The sequence below is a fragment of the Schistocerca serialis genome, chromosome 8, assembly GCF_023864345.2.
Source record: "Schistocerca serialis cubense isolate TAMUIC-IGC-003099 chromosome 8, iqSchSeri2.2, whole genome shotgun sequence".
NCBI lineage: Eukaryota > Metazoa > Arthropoda > Insecta > Orthoptera > Acrididae > Schistocerca > Schistocerca serialis.
Window position 1 is genome coordinate 452,922,928 of NC_064645.1, and position 13,608 is coordinate 452,936,535.

General features: G+C 42.5%; 1 protein-coding gene across 1 annotated transcript in view; it reads left to right on the plus strand.

Annotated features, from left to right (window-relative positions):
- Positions 1–13,608, plus strand: part of LOC126416756 (glucose-6-phosphate isomerase) — a 97,125-nt gene that overhangs the window by 61,442 nt on the left and 22,075 nt on the right. The window contains exons 5-7 of the mRNA XM_050084597.1: positions 1,447–1,662; positions 1,821–2,060; positions 3,867–4,006. Of these exons, the coding sequence (XP_049940554.1) occupies positions 1,447–1,662; positions 1,821–2,060; positions 3,867–4,006 (596 nt within the window). The remainder of the gene's footprint in view (positions 1–1,446; positions 1,663–1,820; positions 2,061–3,866; positions 4,007–13,608) is intronic.

The window sequence follows — 13,608 nt, forward strand, 5'->3', positions numbered from 1 at the left end:
AGAAGAACACAGAACTTTTCCACTCGTAACTTTTGATATTGTTCAGTACCACATAAAAAATAACAGTAACAACAAATAAAATATTACCTCTTGCAACAGTAAAAAGACAACAGACAAAATCACAGGATGCAACGTTCACAAAGTATACAAACTGTCCGGAACTCCGACACAGTACAAGCGGCAAGTGTTGCAGTATGGAGTAAAGGTTTGGCAACTTCAGGCGGTTGATGTGGCTACAGGCCTTGCGGGATTGATGGAATGCAGTCCGTGCCTCCAGCTTGGACTACCCGCTGTCATAGTTATCAATTGTAAAGTAATTTTGACCAGACTATAGTAGAGGTTTGTGGGATAAAAGATGTACTGTGGTTGATTTCCATGATGGCTATTCAGATAGTTGGTTACTAGTCATACCTGTAGGATCCTCTGCACTAATTTGCAGGATTAGTGGTCATTTACATATATTGCTCTATCTTTGACCTGAAAAGAAATGCTTGTGACTGAATTGTTTGAGATGGCAAGAGAGAGATGTGTGAGACAGGGATTGCCCCTCCATTAGGTTGCAGGGATTAGAGCGAGAGTGTCATTGAATAAGGACACTCGGTAGATTGGACAAGTAACAGAGTACTACTTTCAGGAGTGAGGGAAGAATATTCCTCATACCAGAGCATTCTGAAAATAAGAGGAAGTCAAGCTATGGTGAAAAAGATGGTAAAGCTGGGTGATTTGGGCATTAATAAAGTGGATAGGGCTGTGTAGAGCAATGTACAATGTTTGAAGCAGTACAAGTAGATTGCAATCATGAATTGGGTTTTTGGAAATAAGAGTTACTAATATGTTATGTTGTACACAAGTACAGGAGAATGTAAAAGATCGAATATTGAAGTACTGCAAATAGAAAGATAATGTACAACAGAAACAGAATCCTGGTTTGAAATAAGTGCTTGTGGGCAACAGAGATAGGGGAGAGGGGGTCAATACAGAAGTCACTTTGCAAGATTGGTCATTTTTAATAGCAGTTCATACTGTCCTACACAGGTGGATGGTACATACAGTAGACATATGTATCACAGAGAAAAGAAAAGAAATGCTTTGAAATAAGTGTTGCAGACAACAGAACAGGGTTGAGGTTTTCAGTATAGAATCACATGTGTGACTGGCCATTGCAGCAGCAGATGCTGAAACTGAACTACATGGATGAGTGGTACAAAATAAGCACACAAAGGCTTTCACAGCATGTGAGTGCAATAAAATCTACTTTAGCTTTGTGCTGTGCCAGTCCAAAGTGTGTCCACTAAATTCCACTAAATTTTGGAAAGCTTTTCCACTTATGAAGAAAAATTCTGGGAGGGACAAGAAATGTGTCTTATTGAAATTTACTGTAATTTGTTAAACTTGTTTTGTGATGTTGCATGTATTTATGAGAGGTTTTTTTTTTTTTTTCCCCAGGGACCACTAATGGTCACAGAAGCTCTGAAACATTATGCAATTGGTCCTCAAGTACACTTTGTTTCTAACATTGATGGTACACATTTAGCAGAAACTTTGAAAAAAGTGAATCCAGAGACAACATTGTTTATTATTGCATCAAAAACATTTACTACTCAGGAAACAATAACAAACGCAACATCAGCTCGAGAATGGTTCCTGGCAAAAGCAAAAGACGTAAGAATTTAATTTGATTATCTTACTGTTTGTTAATAATAATAATAATAATATTTTATTATTATTACTATATTATTTTACTATAGTTGAATTTATACTGATCATTTCATGTCAAAAGGGTATTAAAATCAAAGCTGCCTCCCATTGATTGTTTCCAGAAAAGTGCTGTTGCAAAGCATTTTGTAGCTTTATCAACGAACACGGCAAAGGTGGTGGAGTTTGGAATTGACCAAAACAATATGTTTGGTTTTTGGGATTGGGTTGGTGGAAGGTACTCCCTATGGTCTGCTATTGGACTGTCGATTGCTCTGTCGATTGGATTTGACAATTTTGAACAGTTGCTGAAGGGAGCTCACTTCATGGACAACCATTTTTGCAACACTCCACTTGAGAAAAATGTAAGTTGGTTGTTGTACTTTACTCATTTTAAGGCAAACACCTGGAAAGAAGAGCAGTTTTGAAAGTTTTCTGAATAACTCACTTTTAATGTTGTTATATATGCAACCCAATGTTCCAGATTTCAATAATGTTACCTTAAGTGCCTTCATATTGGGAAGATGTACTATTGGGAATAACAACACACTCCCTAACCAAGAAACAGAATAATACAGGGTTATTACAAATGATTGAAGCGATTTCACAGCTCTACAATAACTTTATTATTTGAGATATTTTCACAATGCTTTGCAGACACATACAAAAACTCAAAAAGTTCTTTTAGGCATTCACAAATGTTCGATATGTGCCCCTTTAGTGATTTGGCAGACATCAAGCCGATAATCAAGTTCCTCCCATACTCGGCGCAGCATGTCCCCATCAATGAGTTCGAAAGCATCGTTGATGCGAGCTCGCAGTTCTGGCACGTTTCTTGGTAGAGGAGGTTTAAACACTGAATCTTTCACATAACCCCACAGAAAGAAATCGCATGGGGTTAAGTCGGGAGTGCGTGGAGGCCATGACATGAATTGCTGATAATGATCTCCACCACGATTGATCTATTGGTTTTCCAATCTCCTGTTTAAGAAATGCCTAACATCATGATGGAAGTGCGGTGGAGCACCAGCCTGTTGAAAGATGAAGTCGGCGCTGTCGGTCTCCAGTTGTGGCATGAGCCAATTTTCCAGCATGTCCAGATACGCGTGTCCTGTAACGTTTTTTTCGCAGAAGAAAAAGGGGCCGTAAACTTTAAACCGTGAGATTGCACAAAACACGTTAACTTTTGGTGAATTGCGAATTTGCTGCACGAATGCGTGAGGATTCTCTACCGCCCAGATTTGCACATTGTGTCTGTTCACTTCACCATTAAGAAAAAATGTTGCTTCATCACTGAAAACAAGTTTAGCACTGAAGCATCCTCTTCCATGAGCTGTTGCAACTGCGCCGAAAATTCAAAGCTTTTGACTTTGTCATCGGGTGTCAGGGCTTGTAGCAATTGTAAACGGTAAGGCTTCTGCTTTAGCCTTTTCCGTAAGATTTTCCAAACCGTCGGCTATGGTACGTTTAGCTCCCTGCTTGCTTTATTCGTCGACTTCCGCGGGCTACGCGTGAAACTTGCCTGCGTGCGTTCAACCGTTTCTTTGCTCACTGCAGACCGACCCGTTGATTTCCCCTTACAGAGGCATCCAGAAGCTTTCAACTGCGCATACCATCGCCGAATGGAGTTAGCAGTTGGTGGATCTTTGTTGAACTTCGTCCTGAAGTGTCGTTGCACTGTTATGACTGACTGATGTGAGTGCATTTCAAGCACAACATATGCTTTCTCGGCTCTTGTCGCAATTTGTCTCACTGCGCTCTCGAGCGTTCTAGTGGCAGAAACCTGAAGTGCGGCTTCAGCCGAACAAAACTTTATGAGTTTTTCTATGTATCTGTAGTGTGTCGTGGCCATATGTCAATGAATGGAGCTACAGTGAATTTATGAAATCACTTCAATCATTTGTAATAGCCCTGCATGTGGAACTATGGTAATAGAAATATAATAGGTGTGGGTAACATTTTCAGCCATTGGCAAAAGCTTTACTTGTTCATGAAATAGAGATGTTGAAAAAAAATTCTTGGATTTGTGTAACTTTCATGAATTTTAGTATGGTTGCCATACACAATCGTCATCCACATTCTCCCTAATCTCTTATTTCAAACTTGTATTGTAGTTCATTGACATTGTCAAGTCAGGTTAATATTAATTAGACTTTGCTTCTTTGTCACAGGCACCTGTAATTCTTGCTCTTCTTGGGGTTTGGTACATAAATTTTTACAAGGCAGAAACTCATGTACTCTTGCCATATGACCAGTATCTGCATAGATTTGCCGCATACTTCCAGCAGGGTGATATGGAATCAAATGGAAAGTAAGACTCAGTTTTACAACAATTTATAATTTAAATGAGAATTTTAATGAGCTTATTAAATGTGTTTGTTTAAACACATAATAGATAGTTAAAATTGTTGTGTGTGGAACAAAGCATTGGTAGTTCATGACTTAATTGTTTACTTCATGCATCAAGATACTCATTAATAGTTCATGTACTCAGTTTGTATTTCAGCAGTTATGAAAAGGGTAGACTGCTATTCACTGTAAAGATGACACATTGAGTTGCAGACAGACACAACAAAAATACTGACACACTAAGCTTCTGGCCAAATTCTTCTTCAGGAGAGAAAGGAAAGAACACACACATTGACACAAGCAGGTAGCTTTGCTATCTCCAGCCATTTTAGCTGTTCAATGCAACACTTGCAGTCCGGCCAAAGCGACTGGAGATATCGGTCGTGTGTTCATGAAGTGGCCTGCTTGTGTGAATGTGTATTTTCCTTTCTTTCCTGAAGAAGGAAATGGGCAAAAGCTTAGTGTGTAACAGTGTGTTTGTTGTGCCTGTCTGCAACTCAACATGTCAGCAATCTATCCTTTTCATAATTTTTGATATTCCAGTCTGGATTGTCCATTGTTCAATTTCTCTTTCTCAACCATTCCGTTTTTTCTTAAGTCAAATGTGATGATTTGACTTACTTTTTGATATCATTGCAAAAATAGTATATTTAATGCACACGATTATAGTTTTTAGCCCTTAGCTAACACCAGCTCACACTCTTGAGAACATGGCTGTTGGAACAGCCAAGTCTTGCTGTTGAGCTTTTGGACAATTATGCAGGATGACCTTCAAACTGTGCCCGTTGCACGAGATATGAACAGTATATTATCTTATTTATTTGATTTTTGAAATGCATTCTTACTATCAATTTTGTAACTTTTGCGTTCAGTATTGATGAAACTAGGTGAAATCTTGAAAGCTGAGAGTTTCAAAGACCAAGGAAAAATGTGGTTCTAGTATCTCAGATTGGTAAGCTGGGATGTTTTATCAGGTGACAAAAAGCAGCAAAAATGTCTGTTCCACAACTTTAGATGCAGAGACTACTGGGCATTCATCTGTCTTATGACTGCACAACAAATTGGAAGTTACTGAGTCCAGTCGTGGGACAAAATAACAATGACAAAGGAAAACAGTAAAATTGAAATTAAAACGTTGATAAATCTTGAGGAAATGACGTTGGGACCACTTGCAGACCGGGATGAAGCTGTGTTCATGAAAAGGCATTTCTTAGGGACATACCTTTCAAATGAATCATGCAGTACTAAACAATAAACTTCTGATCCACTGAAACTCAAAACATCAGATCCACTGAAACTCAAAACATCATCTCTAAAATAAGTCACCAAAGGCTTACATTAATTAGAAATAGCAAATAAAAAGTATCTTTCAAAATGATTCTGAAATCAGAATGATGTTGAGACAAACCACCCCACAAAAGACAGACATCTTCTTGATACAAAAAGTGAAAAGGCCACTATATTCTGAAAGGATGAAAACCTATGTAAGTATGGGGGTATCTCAGAGTGCGACAGTGTTGACAACACTGGTGGGGTTGACCCCATGGGTGTGTGGGGAGGTCGAGAGTAGATTTGTCGGGGCAGCCGATTAGACTACCTCACCCCAAGCGTGGAGGTTCTGTAGTGATAGCAGGTGCAAGTACCTTATTTTCTCGAATCTTAGCGCACTTTTTGTCCGGTTTTTGTAATCCAAAAAACCGCCTGCGGCTTAGAATCGAGTGCAAAGTAAGCGGAAGTTCTGAAAAATGTTGGTAGGTGCCGCCACGACTAACGTCTGCCGTCGAATATATGTAGCGCTACTCAGGCATATTTTGCAGGCACAAAGATAAATACTTGCGCCATAACCTCTGTGTCAGTAAATAAATTTAAAAAAAAAAAGGTGGAAGAAGAGTTTTTTTCTCCACCCTGAGTTTCGACCACTGCATTTTCCTACATTACCCAATGAAGTAAATACAAATTCCATATTGTTCATCTTCGAATGTAGCAGCCTTTCAATGTACTACGAAAATCCGACTGGTAAGACTGTTTGGGATGTTTGTCCGTCAATATGGCTAACTCTGCGTTCTGAATTTTTTCCTACCTGTGACAAGAGATGGTTCCTAATAGGAACTTTTATCAATTGTGAATCACATGCAGTATTCTCTTCACCATAAGAATAATACGAATGTAAACATTTTGCCATGTATTCTTTCGTGTTTGCTGCTATCTCATTTAAATCCTGTCTGCCTAATAAACTACGAAACTAAGAGTGAGACAACAGCAAACGCGGAAGAATATACATACCATGTCATGTTTATATTCGTATTATTCTTATGCTGAATAGTGATACAGTCAGAAATGAAGCACGGCAACTGACTAGATTTTTAAATCTAAGATGACTGTAATTTCTGTGCAGAATGTAATGTACTAAAGAGGCGTCTGCAAAGATTTTCAAACGGAGAAAAATATTCAATAAAATCTCATTTAGAACAGCTTCTATCATACGCAGTCTGTTATTTGGTTCTTGTTTATCATTATCAAAGAAAGCAGCAGTGTAAGTAACAACAAATAGCAGTCTCTTGCCATTGTTTTGCTAATGAGATGATTCCTCTCTTTTCTTTTAATTGTAAGCGGCGGTACCGCGCACAAAAGCAAGTCACGCCGCGAGCGGCGACAGGCCGCAAACACTCATTATCAGAATGCGACAAACAATGCATGACACAGTACAATAAAGCATTTTCAGCTTTGAGTGACGTAAAAACCTATACCAAGGAGAATGGCACTTATCAGATCAAAGAAAAATAAGCAATCACTTCAAACCAGGCGAAGCACGTGAAAAAGGGAAGGTAGCCGTATAAATATGGACGGAGCGCCTGACGCATAGCAATGCCTACCTGGTAAAGCTTAACTGCTGAGCTTAACGACTCGAACCAAACTACTGTAGCAGTATCGTCATTCATTTGACTTAAATTGAGTCTCATATTACAATGGACCAACTTCGTTTCGATTTGGAGGTGCGGTCTAAAACTTTTCTCTCCCCTTGAATTTCGAGTCTCAAATTTCAGGTGCGGCTTAGATTCGGAAAATTTTTTTTTTTTCCTTGATTTTGAGTCTCATTTTTCAGGTGCAGCTTAGATTTGAGTGTGGCTTAGATTCGAGTAAATACGGTATGGGCACATTCTGTTTGGAACTAGTTGATTTATTTCATAAGTTCAGGATACATCGAAGATCCAGTGCTCACATAATGCTGATGCATAACAAGTGAGGGGGTGTCAAACCTGCAGTCCCCGGCGGGCAGTGTGTTGTCAGGATCCCACCCATCACTTTCAAACGGTTCAGTGTAGCTCAGAGCAATGGGTGCTGCTAGGTAGGCACTCGATGCAGCTGATGCTGAGTTAGTGGTGGCCACACAGTCCTGCCTTGCAGCATAGCTGTGGCTCTGTGTTGTTGCCGGCTGTTTGGCGATATCTCCTGAGGAGTGAATCCCGGCCTCAACGTCTGCATGGCTGCACCTGGCAATTTAGTAGATACTAAATGGGTCATAGGCTAGAATGGACCTCGTTCGACCCTCTGCTCACTGGAGCTGATGTTGGTTTGTGCAGTAGATGGTTCTGTAGAATGGTGGACAGTGATGACTGCACAAGTGGACAACAGTAGAATGACAAAGCGTCTTGGGTCACACTGCAGTAGTCATTCCACAGTGGCCACCATTTTGATTCCTTCTGCTGTCTGGCTGGCCATGGTCAGGTGTTTTGACAGGCAGATCCCCTGGTATCACATGGCTCCTTGTCACATTGCTGCAGGAGCATGCTGTATTTAGGCAACAATATTGGTTACTCACCGAGTGGTACCGACATACGTATCAGCCATAATGGCGAAATACTGTGCCAGCTGGTTACTGCAATTAATATGGCTATGGCAGCTACGGCTTGTGCGGGTCAGCACCACTACACAAGTGAGAAAGATTTATGTTGTTGTCTCTATATGGCCTTTTTGGGTCAACGAAAAGAATGTAGATATTTGTATCTCACTAATTGGGAACATATAAGTAGCTCCATTGTGTGATGATGCTCTATGCATCAAATGCTGCTACCCAGGTACCATTGTTATAAATCGCAGTGACTACTTAGCAGAAGGCCTGCACCTGTTATGACTCCTCTGCTTATAAACTCTGCCAGAGTGATCTCATCCCAGAAGTCCAACACAACCTCCAATTCCTGCTTAAAGCCTCAGGTCCTTCCCAGAACATATCTCCTGAATCCATTCCCCTCCTTATCCCTATGATGCCCCACACACCCACCTTTTACATGCTCCCAAAAATCCAAAAACTCAACAATCCTGGCTGCCCCATTGTGGCTGGTTATTGTGCCACCACTGAAAGAATTTCAACCCCTCCAACCAATCGCCTGTAATCTAGCCTCCCCAAAAGACACCAACCACTTCCTTCACAGACTCTCCACCATCCCCACCCCTTTACCTCTTGGATCCCTACTGGTCACTGTTGACGCCACTTCCCTAGACACCAACATCCTCATGCCCATGGCCTTATCACCATTGAACACTACCTTTCTCCTTTCTCAGTGCCCTTCAGACTACAAACCCACTACCTCATTCCTCATACATCTCACTAACTTCATCCTAATCCACAACTACTTCACCTTTTAAGGGAAGATATAAGATATGCAAACAAATCCATGGCACAGCTGTGGGCTCCAGCATGCCACCCTGCTATGCCAACCGGTTCATGGGCCATCTAAATGAGACCTTCCTAGCCTCCCAAAACATTAAACCCCTTGTCTGGTTCAGGTTCATTGATGATATCTTCATGATCTGGACTCAGGTCCAAAACACCCTATCTTCATTGCCTCACAACCTCAACACCTTCTCTCCCATCCATATCACATGGTCGTCCTCAACCCAGCATGCCATCTTCCTACATGTTGACCTCCTCATTTCCGATGCCTCTATCAACACCTCTGTCCACATTAAACCCATCAACCAACGACAGTACTTGCATTTTGACAGCTGTCATCCCTTTCACGCCAAAAAGTCCTCCCAAACAGCCTGTCCACTTGGGGATAGCAAATCTGCAGTGACAAAAACTCACTTGCTCAGTATGCTGAGGGTCTCATGAAGGCCTCCATAGACAGGCACCATCCCCCAGACCTAGTCTGCAAACATATCTCCTGTGCTATTTCCCCTCACACCCCCAAACCTCTCACCATCCTCAAGACCTAGCCATAAAGGAGTGTCCCATTCATCACCCAGTACCGTCCCGGACTGGAGGAACTGAACCACATCCTTCGCCAGGGCTTTGGTTACCTATCATCATACCTTGAAAATGAGGGACATCTTACCTGAGATATTCCCTCCCCCCTCCTCCCCCCCCTTCCTATAGTTGTGTTCCATCGCCCACCCAACCTCCAAAACATCCTAGTCCATCCCTATGCCACTCCCGATACCAACCTGCTGTTACAAGGATCATATCCCTGCATTTGATCCGGGTGCAAAATCTGCCAATCCATCCACCCAGCACTTCTTTTTCCAGTCCTATCTCAGGTTTATCCTATCCCATCAGGAGCTGGGCCACCTGTGAAAGCAGCCATGTCATTTCCGAGCTCTGCTACAATCGTTGCACAGCTTTTTATATTGGTGTGACTACCAGTCAGCTGTCCACCAGGATGAAAGGCCACTGCCAAACTATGGTCAAGAGCAAAGTAGACCACCCTGTGGCACAACATGCGGCCGAACATCACACACTTGATTTCAATAGCTCCTTCACCACATGAGCCATTTGGATACTTCCCCCCACCTCCAGCTTTACTGAACTGTGCAGATGGAGTTATCCTTACAACACGTTCTCCACTCCCGTAATTATGCCGGCCTCAACCTATGGTAGCATACTGCCCCACATGCTCCACCCAACACTTTCCGTCCCCTCTGTCCCCATCACCTCCTCTCCATTCTCATCTCCCACTCTGTTTATTTGCAGCCCTCTGCCAACACATCCAGCTGCAAGTCTCTACTTACCTTTCAATGAGGCACTTTATACATGCTATCCATTGACCGACATCAGAAGGTGCAAAAGTACCAGGATGTTATAATTAAACTGATAGTGTTCAGAGAGCTGCAGTGCAAGCTGTATACATCGCAGGAGGCTGAAACATCATTGATATGTTAACTAGTTGTTGTGCTTGTAGGGTAAGTTGGGAAAATAATAGTTCCACTTTCTGCCAACAGGTGAAAATATGCATTGTGCACTGTAAGCAGTCAGAATGTGAAATGTTCCCTGTTTTGATGTCAGTATGCCATTTGTCACTTGGCGACACATGTTGATTTCTTTTGTGAAGGTAGCTGTACAATGTTAAGAAGGTTTAAGTTTTGTGTGTGAAACCCAAAGGCTATTGAGAAGAAAGCTGCTGGTAAAGTTGTATTATCAGAACGTCAGCAAAAGCAGCACTGCATTGCGGGAATATAGCCAACAGTAACCACTGTGGAGAGGCCCCATGTCAATAAATGGATAGTTGATGAAGTTGCATCTCACGCGTAAAGTTCTGCAGCCAGTGCTAAGCTGTGTTATGGCCATTCTCTCTCCCCAGGTCAACAGTTCAAAAGATTGTATGGCACATTCTTCACTGGTATCTCGTCAAGATTCTGAATGTGCACCAAATGAAGCTCCAAAACAGACCACAACACTATGACTTTGCCCTTTGTTTCTTGGCATGCATGGTAATGGATGACATGTAGCCAGGAATATTCTTTGGATGGATGAGGCATATTTTACTCTACTTGGTGGCGTGAATGTATAGGACTGTTGCATATGGTGTTCTACTCTACCACATGCTCTGCAGAAACATCCATTGCACTCAGCTTATGTGCCTGTGTGGTGTTTCACAAGGTTTTCATTCTCAATAATTTTTTTCTTTTTTTTCCCCCCTCTCCCAAGGAGATCACACGTTGTCGGCCTGTTAGGTGTACAGTGACATTTGCACATTATAAGGACCTCCTTGTGCGGAAAAAAAAAAAAAAAAACGCTAAATCTTAACGTGCTGAGCACCGATGAGATGCTTCCAGCTGTTGACATGGAACAGTTGTTAGCAGGCAACCTCTGGGAAACCTGCTGCACCTCAGTTGTATAAGGCTTACCTAGGCATGCGGGTCTCTGTCTAGGTGACTTTTATCTCCCTAGCTACTCATGGGACCAGGATGAATCTTTTGAAGTTTTCTCTTCCTCCTCTCAGTGGAAAGAGTGGGCCACTGGTAGGTACCAACACACAATCAAACAAGAGAGCTTGTGTAGCCAGTGCTCCTTATTCTGGATTTATTCAGAGTGGTGGTATTTATAATAACAAACCACATGCTGCTGTCCAGAGTGTGTTTTTCACAGTCAAGCGGAAGAGGGTAGATTTGAAAAGGTTTTGTCCATCTGTATCCAAAAAGCCTTAGAGGGAATCTGTGGCTCTTTAAAGTCAGTCAAGCACTTGCAAAATGGAGCATTGTTAGTGGAAACTTCTAATTCCCAGCAAGCAGTTGACCTCCAAAACGCTAGATGTCTCGGGAAGTATGCAATAGACACCTTGAACTGCAGCAAAGGTTTTGTGACTTTCAGGGATCTCGTTGACATTCGCAGAGGAGAACTGAAAAATGAGTGGGCCAAAGAAAGCATTGTTGATGTACAAAATATAATGAGAAGGATGGATGGCGATCTAGTGAAATTGGACTCTCTCATACTTACATTCAACAGCAAGAAGCTTCCACAGCATGTCAAGACAGGTTTCCTTTGTGCCAGTGTGTGGCCTTATTTTCCGCACCCTAGGCACTGATTTAAGTGCCAGCACTTTGGGCACACTACTGTTGGATCCAAGGGAGAAGCCACTTGTGGCAAATGTGGTTGTTCATCTCCTGTGAAGTGTGTCAACTGCTCTGGGTATCATTATGTCTGGAGTAGGGGCTGCTGTATCTTTTTTGAAAAAAGGAATATACAGGACATAAAAACTACGAAACCTATCTCGTATGGAGATGCAAAGATGATTTATGAGGCCCTTCGGCCCCCAACGTTCACTACCTCCTTTGCGTTTGTTCTTAAACAGCCAGTCCCTAAAACCAATGTTGCTCCACAAACAGAGTTTACCAGTGTCAGCACTAGTAGCTGTGTCTCCGAGTGCACTTGCTCTGCTGCAGTTATTTCAAAACCAATACCTCCATCCAGGTCAAGGCTGTGGTTGCCATTGTTGTGGAGCTATCTGCCCATCCAGAGTTTCAACCTGGTCCACAGTTGTGGCCCCAAAGCCCATTCAGGGCAAAAAGTTGAAGACAGAGCATCACCTACTGACAGAGCCAGGAAGCAAATTGTCTGACGATGTTGATCTCATCATCTCTGATGTACTTCTCGATTCTTCATCAGAGCTAATGGACCTTGATGTCAGACTGGGGCGACCAGCTCACCCCAAAGCTGAGCCTCCTCATACAGTAGACTCTCCTCGTAGATGGAAAGACAAGGTGAAGAGCAACCCCTGTGATAAATGGCTCCCATCCTTCAGTCTCATGTTAATGGGTTCAGGACACATGTGGAGGAACTGAAACTCCTCGCACTGGAATGCCCAGTGTGCATGTGTTTGCAGGAAATGCGTTTTAAAGCGTCTGATGCCCCTGTCATAGGGGGCTATACAGTTTATCACAAGGATGACCAGAGTGGGGAAAGGGCCAAAGGAGGGGTTGCTGTGTTTGTATATAATGCTCATCGCAACTGTACTCTCCCCCAGACTACTGAATTGCAAACAGTTGCAGATGAAATTCACATGGGTCTGAGGAGCACAGTTTGTTCCTTGTATTTACCTTCGTCTGATGCAGTAGACTTTCAGGCTCTCACAGATCTTATGGAGCAACCCCCCACACATTTCTCCTGGTGGGTGACTTCAATGCTCGTCATGTCTCCACTTGCCCTTGGAGTTGGGTTTTGGAGGACCTCATGACATCCCGAGAGCTGTGCATCCTAAACACTGGTACTCCCACTCATTTCTGTACTGCCACTGAGTCATTCTCAGCCATTCACCTATCTTTCTGCTCTAAAGCCCTTGCAGACTCTGTTCAGTAAGAAGTCATTGATGACCTTATTCCAATGACCAGTTCCCACTCCACATTAACTTGCTGGATGAGGATTGCATCAACAGAACCCACCAGAATGGATGGTCAGTAGGGCTAATGGACGGTGTTCAGTCAACTGGCTGTGTTCTAACACCATAACAGCTTCCAGGAATGGGTGGACCATATCACCCGAGTGATCCATCATGCCGCTGACTTATCCATCTCAAAGTATTCAGGTCATCTTAGGAGGCAACCTGTACCTTGATGGACTGATGAATCTGTTCAGCTTTCCGGGATAGGAGTGGAGCTCCTTGACTGTTTAAATGCTGCCCAGTTTCAGACAACCTCACACTCTTTCAAGTTGCGAGAGCCAAGGCTTGATGTATAATCCAGGAGAGCAGAAAAAGGTCGTGGTAAGCATTCTTGGACTCCATCAACTGTTCCATTTGTTTTATTTAAGTATGGGAAGCCAAACACAGTCGTTTAACAATAGCAGCCGTA